This window comes from Paramormyrops kingsleyae, chromosome 1, assembly GCF_048594095.1.
Source record: "Paramormyrops kingsleyae isolate MSU_618 chromosome 1, PKINGS_0.4, whole genome shotgun sequence".
NCBI lineage: Eukaryota > Metazoa > Chordata > Actinopteri > Osteoglossiformes > Mormyridae > Paramormyrops > Paramormyrops kingsleyae.
Window position 1 is genome coordinate 27,787,501 of NC_132797.1, and position 22,811 is coordinate 27,810,311.

The 22,811-nt window shown below is 45.9% G+C and overlaps 2 protein-coding genes across 2 annotated transcripts in view; both read left to right on the forward strand.

Moving 5' to 3' along the window:
* adcy1a (adenylate cyclase 1a) overlaps positions 1-9,959 on the forward strand; it is a 38,769-nt gene extending 28,810 nt beyond the window's left edge. Inside the window, exons 13-21 of the mRNA XM_023823765.2 lie at positions 507-596; positions 692-936; positions 1,241-1,367; positions 3,756-3,872; positions 4,996-5,142; positions 5,476-5,574; positions 5,666-5,780; positions 6,305-6,429; positions 6,955-9,959. Coding sequence (XP_023679533.1) covers positions 507-596; positions 692-936; positions 1,241-1,367; positions 3,756-3,872; positions 4,996-5,142; positions 5,476-5,574; positions 5,666-5,780; positions 6,305-6,429; positions 6,955-7,239 — 1,350 coding nt within the window. The 3' untranslated portion in view covers positions 7,240-9,959. The remainder of the gene's footprint in view (positions 1-506; positions 597-691; positions 937-1,240; positions 1,368-3,755; positions 3,873-4,995; positions 5,143-5,475; positions 5,575-5,665; positions 5,781-6,304; positions 6,430-6,954) is intronic.
* Positions 9,960-18,497: 8,538 nt separating this feature from the next.
* On the forward strand, positions 18,498-21,789 carry igfbp1a (insulin-like growth factor binding protein 1a). Its single transcript, XM_023823428.2, has 4 exons — positions 18,498-18,995; positions 19,296-19,465; positions 20,089-20,217; positions 20,670-21,789. The coding sequence occupies exons 1-4, from the start codon at positions 18,635-18,637 to the stop codon at positions 20,793-20,795; spliced, it is 786 nt and encodes a 261-aa protein (XP_023679196.1). The 5' UTR covers positions 18,498-18,634; the 3' UTR covers positions 20,796-21,789.
* The last annotated feature ends 1,022 nt before the right edge of the window (positions 21,790-22,811 follow it).

Sequence of the window (22,811 nt, forward strand, 5' to 3'; positions counted from 1 at the left end):
TGTTTCTCCTTTCTTCTCCCCGTTTTCTTTTCCTGTCTCTCTCTCCCTGTCTTTATTCCCTCTTTCTCCTGTTTCCCTCTCTCTGTTTTTTCCCCTCTCTCCATCTCCCTCTCTCTATCCACATTTTTCTCTCTCTCCTCACCCTCTCTTGCTCCTGTCTCCCTCCCACTCCTTCATTCTCTTTCCACCTCTCCCTCTCTCCCTCCTTCTCCTTACCTCTCTATACCCCTCCCCCTCATTCCTCCTCTTTCCCTCTCCTCCTCCCTCCATCTCCCTCTCTCTGTCTTTCTTCACCCCTGTCCACCATTCTCTGTCCTCTGCCTCTCTTCCTTCCTCAATCTCCCTCCGACTCATTCCCTCTCTTTCCTCCTCTCCTCATCTCTCCTCCTCTCCCCCCTCTCTCCCACTCCCTCCCTCTCTCTCCCTCTCTCCTTCTTTCTTCTCCTCTCCCACTCTCCCTCCTTCTCCCTCTCTCCCTCCATCCATGCCCCTCCCCGGTCACACAGTGCTTCCCGGGCTGCCTGACCATCAGAATACGGACAGTCCTATGCATCCTCATCGTGCTCCTGATCTACGCAGTGGCCCAAGCTTGCGTGGTATGACACCTTCCCTGACCGTCACATGAGCCTGGTGGCCTAGCTACAGGGAGGTGAGTGTGATGACCCCACCCACCCTTGCCTTATGTCTCCAGGTGGGCTGCCTGCCGCGGCCACGGGACCTGAACTCCAACACCTCTGAGGTCCTCCTGAACCGCAGTGTGCTGGAGCAGCCACCATTTGACAGTGTGCCCTATGCCTTGCTGTGCTGTGTCACCGGCACGCTCACTTTGGCCCTCTTCCTCCGCGTCTCCTCGGTGCCCAAGATGGCGCTGCTCTTGCTTGTTGCCGGCTTGTACGTCACTGTCCTTGAGGTCGGCGGCTTAGACGGGCCCATGGGGTGAGAGTAAATAACGGAAATAGCAACCATCCTTCCAAAACATCCATCCATTCCTCTTCCAGCCTTTTATCCTGGGGGTTGTGGGTGAGCTTGGACCTTGCAGGAAGAAAACTTTCAGAATGTCAAAATATCACTTCATGTATCTCAGTGTATTTTTGTGACGGACATCATGTACCCAAATTTAAGTGGCAGCTCCTGTGCTCTTCATATGTTCTATTGCATGTTTAGCAGTCTTCAGAATATATTCTCTTGCATTTGCTAATCACTTTTTGTACGTGTCCATTTCCCTCCCGGTTTTGCGCAGTGCTGGGGTGTTCCATGCCTGGGCCTGTGAGCCCATCCTGACCATCCTGCTCTTCACTAGCACCCTGGCCCTCCACTCCAGACAGCTGGACTTGAAGTTGCGGCTGGACTACCTCTGGGCCACGCAGGTGGGCTGTCTGCATTGGTTTGTCTGCATTAGCATGAGTTAGCATATGCTATTGTGGGTTCGCATGTGTTAGCATGGGTAAAAGTGGATTATCATATGCTAGCATGTGTTAGTGTGGGTTAGCGTGTGTTTGTGCAGGATTAGAATACGCTAGCAAGAGTTAGTGTACGTTAGCTTGGGTTACTTAGGGCAGGATTAGCACACTCTAGCATGGGTTAGCATGTGTTACCGCAGGATTAGCATACACTGACTTGAGTTAGTGTTTGTTAGCACTAAGCTAATGTGGCACGTAGAGCTCTGTGCTTGTACTGTTCGTAGTGCCCTGCAGAGGTTGACTAAGCACTGCCCCTTAAAATCCCTGAGTACCCATAACAGTTAGAAAAAGAAGCAGCAGATAGCATAGTGGTTAAAGACATAGCAATGCTTCAAAAAGCTGGTTATTGAAGTGTCTGTGGGGAATTGCTATTGTACCCTTCAGTATAATTCCTTAATCAGTGGCTTTAATAGAATTAACCAGCTGTATATTTATGTATATTTAAATTGCCAATAATAGACTAATTTATGCCAATAATAGGGTAACAGGTGCCTAATATCATCTGGTGTCTGACCTGTTGAGTCAGGGGCAGCAATTAAGTGGGGTATCCATGAAAAGAAGCCCCCCCCCCCACCCCCCCAAGCTGGAAGTCTCAGCCACACATGCACACACACGTCAGCGGGTGACTTATGCGCTCACAGACACGGGCATCCCTGCCGTTGCTCTCGCTTTAGTACATGTGTGAGTCGGGTGCGTTGCACGTGTGTGGGCAGACAGGGAGGGGCTGAGGATGCGGGAGGCTGCACGTGGAGCGCAGAGCGGCGACGTGAGTCTGGGGGGGGCGCTGTGACAGATTAGCGCGGGCCGGCCACCCCGCTGAGACTGAGCCAGGGCTATTTTTAGAGTGAAGTGGGAGGCCTTGTTCATCGGTGTTATTGCCAAGGGCCTGTGTTTGTCCCCCCCCCACATGGATGGGAGCGGCAGACAAGCCTTCAGGTGCCGTAAATCCTCCTCCCCCGGGAAAACATGAGAAACTCAGGTGTGTGCTGAGTATACAGACTGTGCTAGTGTACCACCCCCCCCCCCCCCCCCCGAGGCCTTTTAAATGAGTGTGTGTGTGTGGGGGGGGGGGGGTTACCATCTGAAAGAATATGTGTGTGCATGCACATGTGTCATATGTAAATGGATAACGTGTGTGTGTGTGTGTATGCACATGTGTCACATATAAATGGATAACGTGTGTGTGTGTGTGTATGCACATGTGTCATATGTAAATGGATAACGTGTGTGTGTGTGTGTGTGTGTGTGTTCTGGAGACCAAATGTGATGAAAACCTGTTATTTTCAGCCCCCAGAAGGAGTAACGCAGTTTTAGAAAAATCTGTGACAGCAATCAAAATACCAAAAGACTTGTATTTTATTTAGTTACTTAAGGTTAAGGTCAGGGCTGGGTGGGAGTTAGGGTTTTCATTGTTGGGATTTGGGTTTTGCCCATAGAAATTAATGGAGAGTCCCCACAAAGATATGAATACGTATGTGTGTGTGTCTGTTTGAGCATGTGTGTGTGTGTGTGTCATACCTGCTGTTTTGAAAGAGCAGCATTTCAGCAGTGACACTGAAACTGAATTTCTGAATGATTGATGCCATGCCAGAGATCCCCTTGGGCGGAACACTTGAAGTCTGCTGTACAGTATGCTAACCCACTCCAGCTACGTGTGCTGCTAGGAGTGTATATAGGTCAGGCGCTTATCTCCCGGTGGCATGTCACTCTATTCCTGTATCCTACACTCTTTACAGCTCCCCAGGGCCCTGCCGTTCTGGTCACTGTGTCTGCAGCCAGGTTACTACGACCTCACAGAATGGTTTAACTGCACTTTCTCACAGTGGGCCAGAAATGTAGCCAGTTCACTGTGTTTGGCTGCAGCTCCCTATGAAATAAATGAAAAACTGTGGAAATAAAAACACGGGCATATGTTTTTGCTCCCCTAGTGTCGGTAGTCAGATTTGACTAAGAGAGGGCTTATGGTCTCTCAGGAATTTCTGTGTTATGATAGAGGAAGGTATGAATATTGGGAGTTTTTATAACTTGATTGCAGCGTTGGCTTTACACACTTCCAAGTATTTCCAATGTAAACTCTGACATTACTGGAAGAACATTTGTTTCTTTTTATCTCTTCAAGTTCCTGCAGCAAACTTTTTTATTTACTGACCCCTGGTGGTCAAAATATATAGCGCAATCTTAATACATGGAATTAGCTGACGGTTTGATTTAGATGTGCTTTCAGTGGTATATTCGTGCTTTTGTGTTGCTGATGGTACCAGTGGCCATAGCTGTATGTGTCTGTTTTGTCTTCAGGCTGAGGAAGAGAGGGACGACATGGAGAGGGTGAAACTAGACAATAAGAGAATCCTCTTCAACCTCCTGCCTGCACACGTCGCACAGCACTTCCTGATGTCCAACCCCAGGAACATGGTGAGCCCAGCTGCCACCAGGGGGTGTTTATCCTTTCGGTCCATCCTGTCCCTCCCCTCCCACCCAGCACTATAATGTCGAGATAGCCATGCCACGTCCTGCCACCCTCCCGGCTTTTCCTCGGGCCACAATTGCCCCCCGGGCACTGCACATCCCGTGCCACCGTCAGCCGGTGCTTCCCGGCACGCTTCTCAGGAAGCAAAGGGATTGGACATCCAGTATCGGCCAGGGAGGAAGAGTGTTTGTTCAGCTTGGGGGGCAATCAGGAAAAAACAAGAGAGCGATGACAGAACAGTGGGTGGAAGCTGCCCGTTTCACACGCGGCTTCACAGCAGACGCACCTGAACTCGTTAGAGGGCTCCGCTTTAATGGCCGAAAATGACATCGGACAGGAAGTCGGGCACAGAGCGGGAGACAGAGCCGACTGAATCCGTCTCCTGTTGCGCTTTTGTTCACTTTTTCTTCACGCAGAGCGTGTTATAGCGTCAATGCACAGTGTAGAATGTAAGAGGTGAAGGGGGGAAATCAGACCCGCAACCCCAGAGGTTGATGGATGGATAGAGAGAGAGAGAGAGAGAGAGAGAGAGAGAAAGTAGTGCCCTAGTACACAGTCTAGTTTGCCTATATCGGGCTCTGGCCCTGGTGAAACGTACGTCTCAGTGATATCTTAGCGTTCTGTATCCCAGGACAGAGGGGTGTAAGGGACATCCCGTGTGACTGATGGTATTACCTGATCGGGGTGGTTTGTGTATGTTTTTGGTCGTGTGAAGTCATCTCAGTCTTACTCATGCAAAATTTCCTTTTAAGGGTCCAACTACATGTACCTCTGGTGATTCCTCTGTGCTGTTGGCACACAGGGACAGGGACACCAAAAAGGGGAGGAAGTTAGGACGATTCCTGAGTTAGGGCTGCTCAGTGACTGAGAACCAAAAAAAAATGCAATGTACTTGGATTTGGTTTTGGGTTGGGGGCCCAATATGATATACCTAGATCTCTAGTGACACTCCTGCATGGGTTCATTTATCGACGAGCAACATTCTCTGTTCTGTGCTTGCGATTTTCTCACCCTTTTGGGTAAGTTAATGTCCTATGAATAATACCTGATGGATGCATGTTCTTTCAGGACCTGTACTACCAGTCCTACTCCCAAGTTGGTGTTCTCTTTGCTTCCATCCCCAACTTTAATGACTTCTACATCGAGCTGGATGGCAACAACATGGGGGTGGAATGCCTGCGACTCCTCAATGAGATCATCGCCGATTTTGACGAGGTTCGTCCGCTTTCTGTCACACGGGTCGACAAAGGGGGTGATGTCTGTGGTGGTGGTAGGAACAGAGCTTCAAAGAATTCAGTAGGTGGGGCTAATCACTCTGTCAATCGCTGTCGGGTTTAACCAAGTGACTGTCAATGAAGTAGCCTATTGAATGTCAAAGCAGGTAGCGATTGACAGGTCAGAATGGCCCGCCTATCGTGGTTTTCAAAGCCGTTATCTCGTGATTTCACAATTGTTGTGTTTTTCGAATAATACTGACTGGCATGTGTTAGGGTAAGGATCTGCTGCAGATGTGCTGAAATGATGCTGTGATTTTTAAAAAAATTACAGCTCATGGACAAGGAATGCTACAAGGACATCGAGAAGATCAAAACCATTGGCAGCACATACATGGCGGCCGTGGGCTTAGTGCCGACCACATGTTCAAAGGTGGTGGGGGGGAGGTTAAAAAATACAGGTGTGTGTCTGCAGGTGTGCTCGTCTCTGACGCTGTGACCCTTTCCACGGTTTTGGAACACAGGGCAAGAACAGCGTGACTTCGCATCTGGGCACGGTGGCCGACTTCGCCATAGAGATGTTCGACGTGCTAGACAGCATCAACTACCAGTCGTACAACGAGTTTGTGCTGCGAGTGGGTAGGTTGGCTGGCCGCCGTCCATTGGGGGCGCCGCGCGGCGCGGCGCCCGCTGCAATTATCCCATTGTGCTGGACATCCTGTCCACAGCGGCAGTGAAGGGGAGCCTTTAGCTGCAACGTTAAGCCGCGTCAGACAATGGCGTCCTGTCGCGGGGGCGGTCCGGCCCACTTCCCCTCGCCGCGTCCGTATCTGCCGATGTGAGCGGCTTGCAGCTCCAGTTCTCAGCGCCCGGTCCTGGCAGGCTGGCGACCCGCGGGGCTTTGCGCTCCAATCGCCACATTCCTCTGGTTATCGCGCTGATCCGGCCTTCAGGGAAATCACTGCCACCCCCCCCCAGCCGAGATTGGGGCTGAGAAACATATGAAGCACACTGGGGCCATGGTTTACAGTATGTAGATTTTTTTGGGAGGGGGGCATTAATATTCAAAGTTTTGTTTTTATTTGATTTAGGTTTGATTTGGGAAGTATCCTAGCCTTATGGTTACAGGGTACAAAACCATGTTGATTTGGCTGCCTCCCCAGGTATCAACGTGGGCCCAGTGGTGGCCGGGGTCATTGGGGCCAGGAGACCCCAGTATGACATCTGGGGAAACACAGTGAATGTGGCCAGCCGCATGGACAGCACCGGCGTTCAAGGGAAGATACAGGTAGGCAGGGTTCTGGGGGGGGTCAACGCGTAAGGTGATAGACAGGGGTGTGGTGGGGGTATGGATACCCTGGCAGTTTCAGGGGGCCCATCACTTTACAGGGGCCCTTGAATTATACATAAAATTGAGTGGTGGGGCCTAAGATTACATTTTGTCAAGAGGCCCCGCATTTCTAGCTACGCTCCTTAAAAAAGGAGGGAGCAGAGTGATTCATTATAGTGGAGGCCCTGTCCTTACGTCTCCTGCTGATTAGGCCAGCAGAATTCTGGGTGTCAGGCTGCGAGTGAGTTCCTTCTGATGTACAGTAGGATGCTAAGACCTCACAGCCCAGATCTCAGGGCTCCTTCAGTTCACTGCCCATTTTTAGCACGTCGCTTGTCCTCAATGTAACTGGCACCCTTGTGTACCGGATGGACGCGCGGGGAGCCTTGCTGAGGCCGTGCACCCCCAGAGCGGCCAGCCGTCACATAGCGGCCGCATCTTCCCCCCCGCTCGCACGTGTGCGTGTCTCTCCTCGCGTCCCAGGTCACGGAGGACGTGTACCGCCTGCTGAGGGGCAGCTATGTGCTCGTGTGTCGGGGCACGGTGAGCGTGAAGGGCAAAGGAGACATGCTGACGTACTTCCTGGAGGGGAAGTCCCAGAGCCCTGGCTCCCAGCGCCCCCCCAAAGGCCTGGAGCGCAGGGCACATCCTCCCAGCCGAGCCAACGTCCGCACTAAGCTGGGGGCCAGCTTCCTCTCCATCGGAGCCACCCCCACCACCCCCTGCCTGCAGCCAAGGTCTGCGTATTCCACCACGGTTGAGCCATGAGGAGCCAGAACGTGCCAAGACTACTGCTCCACTGCCTCCCTGTCCCCCCCCCCACCCAACCCCACCTAACCACCACTGGATTAGTGGAGAATTCTGCTCTCCCCCCAGATGCTCACCACATGGTCTTAGGCAAAAGTATAACCAAGAATCCCTGTGGTCCAACCAAAGATAACACTGAACCATTGCTGTGAAAACAGCCATTTGGGACAAAAGGAGGGCAAACAGGTTGCAACTACTTCTGGGCTGGACCTGTGACAGGTCTGGTTGTAACTGGGGTGTTGGGCGTCCCCTTTGTAAAACACTTCTGGGTCCTTTATGGGACCCAACAGTGCATGAAATATCAAACTGCTTCTATGGAGTGACAGTTTCAACACCAAGGGATTCACTTTACGCAGACTCAAGCTAGGGCGACATGAACGTCTTCCTGCCTCACAGAGACAAATCATCTGGACAAGGCGATATCTCTCATAGAGGAAGAGGAGGCTGCCACAGCACACGTTCCAACCTGAAAGCCCCCAGACTTCCTTCTGATGGACATCTTGGTCTGACGTTAGAGTAATTTTGAGTTATCCAAAATGCTTGGCTCTGGCAGTTCCTGGCCCTGCTTCTCAAAGTAAATAGTCTTTATTTCTGGTGTCTTTGGTTTAAAAAAAAAATGCATTGCGCATATTGAAACGTCCGAAGAATGTGGAGGCCTTCCTTTGGTCCATCTCCAGTAATATGCCAAGGTTAATTGTTCCTGCTTTGGGGCCAAGTTTGGTGTACTGTGATACTGCCCTGTAAGATTGAATAATTACAGTCGTCTAGTGAGGCTTTCTATTTTTACATAGGTATGCGTACGGGGGTTTTTCAGGCGGCCCTCAACGGTAATTAAACGGCACAAACAGGATTTCCGTAGCTCATGAGTAATATTTCTGGAACGGTACGTCCCGTTGGTCCATTCGTTTGGGCAGAAGAGTGTTGAATCCCCGGCAGCCTTCCTAGCGTCCGGTATTCGAGGGCCCCGGCTGGTTTTTGAGGGCCCATGCATGGAATAGACCACCATGGGTATGGTGTGTTGTCCTCCATGCTGCATGCTATCAGCTAACTTGACGTTGACCGCGTGAACACCTCGGTGAGCGCAGGAGGACCACTGGCGACGTCCTTGAACCAGACGCCAATGTGCGTGTTGTTCAGGTTTATTTAACGCCAGTGATTCTTGCACAAGGGGTCTCTGTGAGAGTAAAGAGCAAAGTCATGTCAACAAAAACTGCATTTACTTTAATATTGCATGTGTCTGACATCTACTGTGTGACCATGTTAATATTGTAGTCATCAATATACAGTGTAACCGGAAGTCAAATAAGATTACATTATAAGAGAAACTCCATTCTTTTTGATAACAGCCATAGCAATAAATTATCACCAGTAATAATCCATTAACCAATCTGCAAAATGATGACCCCCCTCCAACCCCTTTGCAAATAGAAGAGGAATTTTTAAAGTTAATGTCCTATTTTATTGGCTTTATATTCTCCGTTCATTGCAGCAGTTAAAATATGGCAACATTAACCAGTTCATTTATTCTGGGGATATTTTGACCAAACGTAATTAACCAGGTCACGCTGCTGCTCCTTTTTATTACGGAGAACCGCAGCAGGGATATGGAGCCTGTGGATGTGCCCGTTCGGAATGTCTCAGAAGTGTTCTGGTTTCACGGCCCGAATTTTGGGTGGGTAGAATTACCTTACGGTCTGTGTGCAGCCCCTGTGATTTGTGCCTGCGTTTATATGTGAAGGATGCTGATTTCTGGGTCCTCTTGTCTTCCCCTTTGTGTGAATCCCCCCCCCCCCCCCCCCGGTTTTGGGTTGATTGTGGGACACGCCAATGATTTGTTAGATCACAATGATGATGATACCTAGATGGTCTGGCTCTTCTCAGATGTATTGCTTGAAAGTATGAAAATGCCCTGGTGCAGCACTTCCTGTCAAGCCAGCTGGACAGCGGCCTTTTATTGGGGTTCCTATAGCCTACCATCTTCAGCCTAACTTTGCAGGGGTTTGAAAGTAACACAAAAAAGTAACACAAAAAACATAAAAAAAAACCCCCAAAACATCTGCAACGTTAGCACTGATTCCAGGAGGCCCACGGGGAGGCGGCTGAGCGTAAAGCCAGCAAGTTATGAAATCCTGAGCCCAGTCCCTCGATGAATCACGTTAAAGCCCCTATCTAAATTGATTTGATTTCCTGTCATTGAGATTCAAGCACTTCCTGCTTCTCGTGTAGGACTCTTTGTGCACAAACACAATATGGACTCTGTTGTAACTTCCTCTTGGCTGCGTTTCCAGGAGCCAGATCCAATACCCACTGAAGGACCATCGTTTTATAAACATTTACTACCGTGGCCTATTCAACAACTCTAAGCGATTATCTTAGTCCACAATCACCGACAACCTTGTACACTTTTCACTTTTATCTACTAAGAACGAATTACATATTTTCATATATGATACGGGTCCACTTTTGTAAGTATCTCTGATCTTGTAGAGTATCTTCCAGTCTTTTACAAAATTGTTAATTAACCCGAGGAGCTGTATTCGTGTCCTATTTTTTGTTACCTTTGATTGAAATGTTAAATGTGAATGTAATATTTCTTATGGAAACTTTTATACTATGTGCTTGCACCCCTAAATCAAATGGAGTATTGTTGAAAAATAAAGGTAAATTCTTGTCTGCTCATAGATCTTACTGTTTGTCCCAGTGTTGTATACAGTGGGAAACAAGACAATGTTTACAAATGTTCTTCGTAAAGTTTAGTGTATGTGTAGTTCCAAGCAGCATATATAGAACTTTATCAAAATTACAAGAAAAACAGTGAGGATTAAGATATTTTAAAACATCTTTTAACTTACTCCTGTTATTTTCATGTCACTGTGAAATTTAACTACATGTCAAAGACACAAAGTATAAAATGCAATAAGGTAACGTAGACTCAATGAGTAAAAAATGGAAACATGGTTCTTTTTATTTTAAAGAGTCATTTGAAAGGCATGTTGCAGACATTCGCCATCAAGGGGCAACACCCTTAATGAAAGTAGTATTAATTAGATTATCCATGACTAAAAGACTGGTATCAGTACAGTCGTTAATGAAATGAACATTACTAAAACTTCTTAATCAAAACATTCATGTTGCAATCAAGGGTCACACAACCTAATCTTCACAACTTTCTGGCACCACTGGAAATTGCTTAGCTGGACCTACAGTAATTTAAATGTTAAGCTTTTAATTAATTTTATTGTGCATATATATAGAGAATTCTCATGGGGCCTAGGATGGTACCCTGAGGAACACCGCCAAATGAAGGACCATGCTGATGTCACCCTATGCCTCACACTGCATCCATGGGATGTTTATCAGACTGATAAGGAATAGCTAAACAAAGTCATGATTTGCTAAAAACTGACGCTAAAATAATTTTCATAAGGGTCTTTCGCAGAGTACTCGTACTGTAAAATAATACATGGCAAAAAATCATTACACACAACATCCTGATAACCTCATATCATTGGGAGGGACTAGACTCCTTTTTGCTGAAAGCTAATCTTCAAACAGATCCAGGATTGAGCCTGTGCAATAAGGCCAAACAAACAGAGCAAACAAACGCCGGCAAACAGCGGGCAAACATGCCGGCGTTCCAGATCCTTCCGGTGGAAGCCAGTGTTTTGAAAACATGCATTCCTGACCTGTGCCAAGGTACATTTTGTATACATTCTCGGGGCTGTGCAGCTAATCAGTGGAACATATGTGAAAATTTTCTTTTTTTTCCCATTCATCCTGGAACTGAAAAAAAGACACAAAACATCTGTGACCAGAGCACATGAAATCCTATGAACCAGCAGCTACATTTCACATTCAAGGTGGATGACATGTAGCACGGTGGATCAAATACTGAATTTCTGATTTAGGTGTTAACAAAATATCCACCTTTGTTATAAATTATTCAAGCAATTAAGTAAGTTAACCAATTAAGTATATGTTATTAACAAAAAAAAAGATTTTGTTGCAAGTGACCCCCCTATGAGAACAATCCAAAATATTTTTTGCAGAGATCTGATGATAGTTTTCCTTTTTAAATCACCAAGATAAAAGCTGTAAAAAAGATTAAAGAACTTGTGGCAAACATCAAATGTATCGTTCGTGAACCCATAGCCTCTGTGTCACTGAGGGTGGATCAAAAACAATAAGGCCAACCTCAGCACCCTTCCCGGGTAAATGAATGATCTGCACCATGAGTTAGCAGATATCTGGTATCTCTGTGGCGTCATAAAGGTGGGGGTATGCGTGTTTACCCTCTTTTCACGTGTGGGAATCTGTCGATTCCTGAAATTGCCACTCCTTGGAGTGCAGGAATAACCGGCATACTTAACGTATTGAATCCAGGGGCAGAGTACGTGTTCGAGCTAAATAACAAATTTTACGATAAATAAGGAACACACTTGGGACAGATCCCTACACCCTGGCGCCATAATCTTGCACTGGATAAACCAGAAAGGCATCATCAAACCTTTAAGTCTCCGTTTCCAAGTCGGATGGTGGTTTGAAGCACCGAGATTTGGTTTAACCAACGGAGATGCCGCAGTGCCTGACCGTCGTGCTGTTTGACGTAAAGCTCATTAAGGTGCACCACAGAAACAGACGAGACGCTAATTTAGAGTTTGCTAGGCAAGACCAGACTCCTCCTTAGCCCTCAGAGAAGTAGTACAAGCCAAGCCTGGGGAGGCAGCTTTTACAATGGAATGTCCTGTAATGTTATATTATATGGTAAAAAACCATGAAACCATACCATCTCGTCAGAATTTCTGCAGCATGGTAATCATCCTTGTGGGCAGCTGAGTCCTGTCCAGTTCGGGAAAGCGCTTCATTCCATTTCAACAGAGATAAGAGAGGCTATGAATTGTTTGTCTTACCAAGATGGAGGTCACTACAAACAAAAGACACTTATAGAGTTTATTTTATTTTAGATTAGGTTTAGTTTTGCTTATTCTACAACACTCACAGGTGACATTCGTGGTGAACTTGACTGTAGTTGATTATTTTTAGCTTAGTTTTTGTTTTTCTTTATTTGACACTATATCCTAAACATACTAACAAATATGGTTGATTTGTCATATTATGTGTATGTATTTACACATTGCTGCCTCAAGCGCAGGGAGTTTTTCTTTTCAAAGGTTTATGGTTTAAAACCTGAATTGCTGTTATGAGTTAGAGTCCATAACCTTCTGTTAAGAATTATGGGTAAAGATGCTCATAGATCTCTTTTTGAAAGCACTATGATGTAAACAATTGTGTCAACCTCATAACACCGTGTGGATCAAAAAAAACTCGGGGCCCTAAAGTAATGAATCATCAGGGTGGATACCAAAATAAACAGGCTTTCTGGCTTAAAAATGCATTGTTTCTGAAATTGATCATATTTGAAAAGAATAAATTTGAGACCTGAAGAAGTGCGGGTGACTGAGGGATGCTCACAGAGGCCTATCTCAGAAAACATGCGGAGGATTTCTGGCCATCTGTAAATGTGGCAGCTAACATCTAGCAGCTCTGTACTCTACTGACACAAGCCACCATTCACATTCTGCCCACTGGAGTAGATTCCCAGCACACATACACACACACCCCAAGTCTGCTAATGCTAATTTTAGCGACACGGACGCTGAGTGGAGGGGGAGGGATGCGAGCAAGCGAGTGGTGTGGTGGGGAGGAAGCGACGTGGAGGAAGTCGGGCTCGCAATGTCATGCGGCCTGCGCTTCCCTGCCATTCTCACATTGCAGCAGGATGGCTGTATGGCTTTTATGGTGTGTGACACGGCAGAGCTGTTCACGGGGCGGGAAATGAAGGTGCAGCACTGCGGGGGTCCATGTGCAGCTCCCCCTCATCCCGGCAGCCCCCTCTGACGGAAGCTGGAGGAACTGGGACACTGGACGTCCGTACTACAGGATACCCCCCCACTGCCCTTTTCAGCTGGATAGTGGGGGTGGGGGGCAATGTTCTTCTGCTTTCCACAAAACGGAACTATTCCAGCACTCAGAATGGAGGGAAAACCCCCCCCCCCTTCCTCAACACAACGGGGACATACTCAGCGTCACATCCTTGCCCAGAAACAACCCCTCTTTCTCTGACATATCCCATAATGCCTCATGAAACAAATATATCTCTTCCCAACATTGCCTCTGAAGTTCATTTCCTTTTGAAAAATGTGTTATACCCAAACAATAACAGACAGCAAACAGCATTAATTCAGTCAACGTGTCATTTAACATTTATTAACATCTGTTTTTCAGAAACTACTTAAATCTCTCCACCTTTTCTACGCTTTGTTGTGTTGTGGACTTTTTTTCCACAGTGGACTGAATTCAATCAACAAACAATAACTCATAAAATGAAAACATGTTTATAAGTATTTTTGCAAATTTGTTCAAAAATAAAAAAGCTAAATCTCCCATTTGTATAACTACTCAGATGTTTCACTTCAAATTGAACTCATAAGCATGCATTGAGAAGTCTCTAGAACAGTGTTTCCCAATCCGGTCCTTGGGAACCTACAGAGAGTCCATGTCAGGTAGGGAGCTTGGAAGGAGCAAAAACATGGACCAACTGTGGGTCCCTGAAGACCAGATTGGAAACACTGCTCTAGAACTTGATTGTAGCCACCTGGGGCACATTCACTTGATTGGACCTGATTTAGAAAGGCCGGGTATATAAGGCCTCAAAGCTCACAATCCATGGCAGAATTAAGGCCAAGCGATTGGCCTGGGAACTCTCTGTATGTGGTTGAGGCTAGATGGTGATTATGCATATATCTGAAAATGGGGTTTAAAACTTGGCAATGCGTTGGTGGTTCCCAGGAGCACATTGACTTCCATCATTGCCAGATGCAAGTACTTTGGAATCACTATGACTCTATTTAGCCATCCGGCTAAATAGGGTTACTGGGCAAGAAGGGCTTTGGCCACTTTAGCAGAGCTTCAGAGTTGCTGTTTACAGATAAGGGATTGAGCTAGAAAGACAACAGGTTATTGCAGTACTCTGTCCGTCAGATGTGTTGGGCGGTGTGCGACTCAGCATGTTGAGTCTCTGTGCCAACCTTCGGAAGGTTGCTGGTTCAAATCCCAAATTTAGTAGAATAGTCGCCTCACTGGGCCCTTGAGCAAGGCCCCCAAAAATGCCTCTGCAGCCTGAATAAATGACTGACCCTGTGCTCTGCTCCTAAGCTTCAATCTTGGCTGTGTATATCTTAAAGTAGAGCAAGATGGGGTATGTGGATATTAAATAATGTACATCTTTAAATGAAGGCATTTTTTCTTTCATGATGGAGCAGCTCAGCTGAAGAAACTCTGTTAGACCACCTGATTCAAGTTTTGCTAAAAATCAATAAGGCCTCAGACTTTCCAGTCTGATTAAATAAAATTTAAATGCCATTTTAAGCATTCAAGTGGTAGCATCATTCTGCTGGGATGCTTCTCTGAGACAGGGACCAGGAAATGGGTCAGGACTGAGGGAAAGGTACAAAAAGGTCCTTGACCAGACTGGAACAAGCCTCTAAAGATCCTCAGGTGGGCCAGCCAAAGCGTATTCTTCAAACCTCCTAGCTTGAGATGATCATGGCCAAGCAGACTCACAGCTGCATATCTATCTATCTATCCTATCTATCTATCTATCTATCTATCTATCTATCTATCTATCTATCTATCTATCTATCTATCTATCTATCTATCTATCTATCTATCTATCTATCTATCTATTCATCTATTCTATCTATCATCAACCACCTATGCTTGGAGTCATAGCTTCTGCATGATTTTTTCCAGCAATACTAAACTTATAACTCCATTGAAAGGTTCCCCACTGGACATACACTTCCAGGGTTGGAGGTTCGAACCCCGCCCCCACTCTGTGCTTTTGCCAGGTTCCTCAGGATGCTCTGATTTCTCCCTGCAGTTCAAAGACATGCAATTAGCATTAGTCGCCTCTATAAATTGTCTGTGGTGTATGACTGTCCACCCAGTGATGGTCAGGCATCTGGGATGTACCCCTGCCTTCTGCTGCCTGGGATATTCTCCCCCACCCCCCAACCCTTCCAAGCAGTTGGAAGATAAATTACTCCATTGGGTGCTTTTAATTCTTCTAGGAGATGTTAATCAAGTATTTTCCCCCCACATATGGAAAACTGTGACCTCATTCATCTGCATTCCATGGATGTTCTTCCTTCAGAAATGTTGTGCTGTTGCCATTGTTATGATTACGGTTGCTTTCCTGAAACATTTGTCCAAGTGAACTCAGAAACCTAGAATTTTTACTGAGTCAATTGATATTGAGCATTTTGGTAGGATAGCAACAAGCTGTTCTGACTACAACAGGCAGGATTACAACATAATACAAACTCATAGTTAGTTATGATGATATGTCTTGAATACTTTGTATTTTATTGCTTGTCTATGGATGTCAGATGATCCTGAGAACAAGCAGCTGATTGGCTGATGGTGAGCAGACCCATGTGATGTCATTAGTCATGTTTGGTCAAACTTCCACCTGGTTAAGCAGACACACAAGGCTCAGCGCACGGGCCCCGTGCTTCTCAAAAGCGGGCACTGAACTTTGGTGTCAGTTTTTTTGTTTGGTCTTGCACAAGCCTGAAAGCCAACGAGAGGTTACGCAGAGTCACCGGCCTGCAGAAAAACACAGACGACCAGGCAAACAATTTCTGGTATCATCTGCTCCATCCATAATGCAATAGCTCACCACCCATTGCTCGGTCTCAAAGATTCGAAAAACATCCACGCCTAATGAAAATAGTCGGGAGTGTCTGAGAGGGTCAGTGTACCCTGACATGCTTTCGAAATCCAGATGCTCTTTCGAAAACAGGTTCCCATGTTGCTCTCCCCAGCGACGCATTAATCAACGTCAGGCCCCTAGAGTGGATTGCTGGGATTGCATTGTCCAAAGATATCGCATGAAGCCGTGACACAATGGCTGTAATATCTCCAGCCATTGAGGATTCCCCCCGCCCCCCCCGTACCAGAAAGCTCGTCACATGAAACCTCACTCTCGAAATGCCACTGTATATTGGATCACCTCTGAACATCACTTTACATGCTTCCTATATGCAGGCAATGTACGCACTACCTATTTTATATAGGGATTGTACACCCAGTCTGAGAACACACTATGAAAGCAGAGTACGTACTGCCCATGTAAATACAGAAAATGTACGTACTACTAATTTATATTTGTATTTTACATGATTTTGATACGCAAACTAGGATTTTATGTTATACCTATTTGTATGCAAAGATTTCACATACAAAGTACCCATTCATGTATAGAAACTAAACATTGCTAATCAGGAATTGTACAGGTTACACTTTATATACATATATTGTACATGTACAGAACACATTCATGTTCAGGGATTGTACAAGCTGCCCGTCCATATACAGGGGCTGCCCATTCATGTACAGGAATGTTTACTAAGGTAATTTAGGTTAAGGAGTCCTCCAACGACACAGTGATGTTCTTCTTCCTGTGATGGAAACTGCCAGTAGTCAGGAAGGAGGTCCACTACATTAATCACCAACTGACCTTATAATCTTTCCTTCCCTTCCAAAAATAGAGCCCTTCCAAATGAGCGCAGTTAGTACGCCACTCTGTCCAAAGTATTCTTGCCTCACACCTACAGCACTGGAGATCCCGATGCGAAGAGGGCGGGCTCCCCTGTACCACCTCCCGCCTTTCCCCGCTGTGTTCATGCAGGTTTCCTCCAGGCTCTCCGGTTTCCTCCCATAGTGCAAAGACGTGCAGCTCAGGTGACCTGGGGAGTGTGAATATCTCCGGGTGTGTGCGTGCGTGCCTCACAATAGACCGGCATGCCACTACCCTATGTTATTAGCCTCGCGCCTTGTGCCTCCAAGGACATTAGGCATTTTCTGCAACTGTAGAAGTAAGGATGCGCTTTTCTCAGAGCAAGATAATCGGAATCACACTTGATTTGAATAATGGCCAGAGTGTAAATTTATTATTCTGTCTTTTCATATAATGTGAAACGAACTGGGTGGCAAGCCACTACAATTTAGAAATGTTTCTTCATATAAACAGTTTTAATATTTTAACCTATATTAAATTAAAGTGGACAAATCTATATACACGCAAGTCTCAGTGCTCCATATGGTCACTATAATTACTGGAGAAGGTGGAGAGAAGGAAATCTCAAATGATCGTTGGCATATCACATCATCGTCATATCGGGAAGTCCGGGTCCTCTCCCTGCTTTGGGTCGCTGGTCGGTCAATGTCGGACTCCATTCACGGCATATTTTCTGTATCGAGTATTCGGACCGGTGACGACAAAACGCACCGCTCCGTGCGGAAGAATCGGACAGCTGCGCGACTAGGAGACGTGTCTCCCTCCATGCCAGTGTTTGCTCTAGATTAAGAAAAAAACGTGTAAGTGACTAATACTACACCAGGAAATGGGTAATTACAATAGGATTCCTTCAGAACTAATCCCGGCTTGGCTTCCCTCTCCTGAGAAAGGTCACGTAAGAGAGCTTGGGCAACGATTTAGCGCAATCCATGACAACTCCTTTATTCACACAGCAGTGTGAAGGCCAGGTGATCTCAAGAGCAAAACAAAAACTAGACGCTTTAATTCGATTAATGCCATTAACTTACCATAGTAATTATACCGTGTATTTCAGCGTTATGAATTGGCTTCTGGGTGTGTGGTGAATGGCTGAAAAAACCGCAATGAATGGGACACAGTGTGCTCATTATTCCATCATAGATTGTCTATTGAGTGCTTCTGTCCAGCATCACTAAACACATATTTTATCCAGTTTCAAACGTTTATCTGATCAATTCCGATATGCATCCACACTTAGGGGGCAAGTGTACTTTCTGCAAAAATAGCTTATTTAACGTAACGATTGCCTGGTTAAATAATAAGAGGCTACCAAAGGCAGCACACGATACCATTTATAGAAGCTAACTCATTAACGCTTGTGGGAAGAGCCGACTTTTTTTTTTCTCTTGTCGTCACTCACCGATATTGTTTCCTTGGAAAGCGACGTGCCGGTACCGTTTGTTCCTATGTAAATATTGACGTCTTTTCCATGTTGAATTCAATTAAGCCCCGGTCCGGATCTACGCAAACCAATCAGAGGACACAGAGCATCACACCTTCTTTTAAGAAATCATTAATATCAGCGATGCGTCAAACATTAACATCCACTGGAGGTCAAGCCTCAGTATAAATGCTGCCGAGCGCCGTCTGAAGTTAGTCATCCACCACAAGACCAACTTACTGTAGCGAGACACTGCAATACTTGTTAGTTGTTTTCTTTACTCTCCGTTTGTGATGTGTGGATTATTTTTGAAATTCTGGGTAGTGGCAGTGTCCTCTATCCTTCTGGACCCAGCGCTGGGCTCGCCTGTGCTGGCACCGGAGCCCATCCGTTGCGCTCCTTGTACGCCGGAGAAGGTGCTCGAATGCCCGGCGGTGGCGCCCGGTTGCGAAGAGGTGCTCCCGGAACCGGGCTGCGGATGCTGCTTCGCCTGCGCTCTGAAGAAAGGGGACTTTTGCGGGATCTACACGGCGCATTGTGGATCTGGCTTACGATGCACACCGAGACCCGGGGACCCAAGACCCCTTCATTCTCTCACCCGCGGGCAAGCTGTCTGCACGGAGATACCCGAAGCTGAGCAAAGCCAGCCCATGGGTACATATAGGCTACACATTTTTTTCCAGTTTGACTTTCTATGCCATTTATTCCGATCTCTCACCTTCATCATTTTTACGATATTAAGTTTATTACGATAAATTGATTTTGTCCTTAGAAGTGCCTTATTAAAAGTTGATTCAATGAAAATGAAAAACGCATGCGACTTTGGGTATTTCGTGGCTTTATTGGTGTGTGCTCGCTGAACAATAATTAAAACGAATTCATGTATTTATTGATTGCACTCTGCATTATTAATATGAATGTCTCACGTGTGACTACTCTGGGTGTCTCATTCAGATCAGGATGACACTGACACCGAAGCAAGAAACAGCGCTGCGGCTCCCGATCATGGACCAGCCCTGTACCTCCCGGGGCACAATAAGCCTTTTGATCCAAGAGCTGCTGCGGACGCCCAGGAGAGTATGAAAGCCAAGGTCAATGTCATTCGAAAGAAACTGACAGAGCAGGTAAGCACCGGACATGCATATGTGTCCGTATTGCCGAAGACGCGTCATTTCAGTAAAGTTGGCCATAAAGTGACGATAGTCATTTTTAATTCAAATTGCAGTTTTTATTTTAATTTTTTTTATTTTGGTAAAACCTAAGATCGTTTAGAAGAACATGTGTTGCAGGGGACGAGCGCTTTACAACGGCTGGGCTTTAAATCCGACGGCAACCACTAGGGGACACTAATGTGCTATGAATTGTACGTGGAGTTGCGGCGATCGTACTGCATTCGATCACATTAACCCAACTTAGTCCAACAAGCATGATTTGGTTTCGATTCGTTATTTCATTAAAAAATCGAATTGCCGCACATCACTGTTGGGATGCTCAGTAAGATTGTGTATGTTCGTTCATTCACACGGAACAAATCTAAAGTGGAAGATAATGCGGCAGATATGGCTATAGCACGTATTCCCTATGGCAGGCCATGATAACCCCCTTGCTACGAGCATTGTGGTTTACGCAGTATTCAAGTAATCCCAACTTTTGTCTGGGCAGGCAGCGCAGAATTTTTCGTAGCGGACGGGTTGGCTGCATGTACAATCAAGCAACCAATAACTCATCGCGCGTCTCTTTTTGGCAGGGCCCTTGCCACATCGAACTGCAGAGAGCTTTGGAGAAGATCGCCAAGTTCCAGCAGAACCCAGGGGACAAGCCCACCAGATTTTACCTCCCCAACTGCGACAAGCACGGCTTCTACAAAGCCAAGCAGGTACGCGGCGTGTCGCCTCCTGACCGAGCTGACTCCACACCGTCAGTGGAAAAGCATCCCACCTGCACGTACCCCTGCCGCCACCTGCTTATCAGGCACTGAGCCCAAAGCAATGGCCAGAGCCGCTGCTTTAATTCTGGATGCCGTTCAGTGTGTAGATTCTTGCACTCTTATGTCAAGCTCGTACATGATTAGTGCATGACCGTACAGGCGTTTACTGAGTCAGCGAGGTGTTCCGTGCGGACGATTAAAACACAGCGTCAGGCTTGGCGGGTGAGAAACAGGACAAGCGGTTGCGATAGGAACAACCTCACGCAGGATCCAGGGATTCGGTGATGCCACACCATTCACACGCTATATACGGCAATCATAAAAAGGCAATTGGGAATATGGTGCATTTAAACAGCCATTAATGCGAATAGTAACATATTTTACTTATCCTCCCCTAACAGTGTGAGACGTCTTTGGAAGGCCGAAGAGGCCGGTGCTGGTGCGTGTCCTCCTGGAATGGGAAGAGAATCCTGGGCTCCATCGACCCCCTGGCTGAATCTGACTGCCAGCAGGAGCTTACCCACTGACAGCGCCGAGACCCGCGACCACTGACCCGCACACGCACATCGTGTTGTCTTTTGATACCTATTTATTTTGATGTACATTATTTGATTCAGGTACCCTGTCTGCGATTGTTAACTGTGGTTGTCAACCCCACCCCTTCAGGAAAAAAAAAATATCTATTTTTCTGCAAGGAAAATGAGGGGAAAAAAAGAATCTAAGTTTATTTACGATATAGCTTTATTTATTTAAACTCTGTGTATGCATATTGGTATTGAATATTTGTAATTATTTTAAGAATATTTATATAAATATTATGCCTTATTTTTTGTATCGATGTATATAGCAAAATAGTGTCAATCTGCGTTCTAAATAACTCCATTACAGGGCTTACCTCAGCCGTCTCTTTCCCACTGTCCCTTTCTCCCACAAACCAGGACAATGTTGATGTAGTTCACGAACCGGCATTTTCATTCCCCGGGGATTCCTTAATCGTAATTCTTAACCATTTCGACCATGTTTTCTCCTTTCTGTTGGAACAAATGCGCTCACCCCGTGAATATGAGGTGCTTTAACCTTTATATACTTGTGGCATTAAAGAGTCGATGACATCAGCCATTTTCGTTACCTTGCGAACGGGTACTGAACCTACCTCTGTCACTTGTGCTCTGTTGACCCCCCAAACCCCCAAGATGCGTCTGTTTTTACGTCTTATGTTGCGTGCACGTTGCAGATCACGCTGAACCTCGGTGGCTGCAAGATCAAGACCGAGGCTTTCCGCTTTGCCGTAAACGCTGCTGTTGTCCCCGCTGTATTTTTGTTAGTGTGCTCCGTTACCGATCGATTGACGACAGCTGCTATGATCTTGTTGTAAAGCAACTGCTCTATCACTTGTATGTACACTTTTATAGTTTTTGACGTATTGTTTTATGTAAATGAATATATAAATGTGTATATATACAGGTAGCATATACATACGCACGCACACACATAATTTAATAAATTACTTATCCTCAACAACGTATTGTCTTGCCTTCATTTACGGAAACGCAAAAAGATAAGTAGATTATTGAGGATAAAGCAGGAACCAGAGTTTGTGAGAGCGTTCGGACATAATTTGCACCACTGTCTTCACACAAAGGTCTGCCGACGGAGCCCTTTTTGGCTCCTGTTTGTTTTGGATGGTAACTGCCATCTCCAGAGGTCCCAGCTGGGACCTCCCGTATTCTGGCTTCCTCTTCTGCTATATACTTAGCGATCCACACTCACCCTATTTCCTGGTTTGCACCAATAAATCTCAGCTTTTTCATTTCGTGGAGATTTTTTTACTCAGTTTCACAAGTTCCTTTCATAAGGTGTTGTGTTTGTTTGATATATTTTTTTCAGAAAAGCTCGATGCTTTTTGCCACACACATCGAATTTCAAGTTCTCGTTAAGCATGTAGTGTAATGAGCAGAGTTATAAACTCGAACTATTAAGTAATCATTTACTTTTACACTAATTTGTGCTGCAGAATCAAATCTTGTAAAGTACAAAACAGAGTTAGATATTTGATTTGATTTAGCTTCCTTTATTGTCCTTATGGCGGTTTCCTCCGCACCGGGTACGGTACTTTTGATACTTTCCCTTTTCTATTGACTTCCAATCGAATACCAGTACCAAAAGTTCCAGTACAAAAAGTGTCAAACCAGCTGAGGTACTTCTTAGATACTTAGGTAGGCCTCATTTGGGGTGGGATTTCTTTGTCGATTAATTACGAAAATAGGTCTCTGAAATACAATACACCTGATGTCTAGAAAAAAGTTGCGAAGTCAGAAAAAAGGAAAAGAAAAAACGAACAAACAAATAAATAAAGGAGGCGTGGACAAATGAAGAGACCGAAGCTAAAATTGCGATCTGGGGTGCGTTACCGATAAAGACGACTCATATCGTCTTACGAAGATCGTAAAGATGTATCTTACGAAAGGTATTTATTTTCCTATGTCTGTTTCCAGAACAATCTTTTAATGGATGCATAAGGGAGATCCTTTTAAGTGCGACCT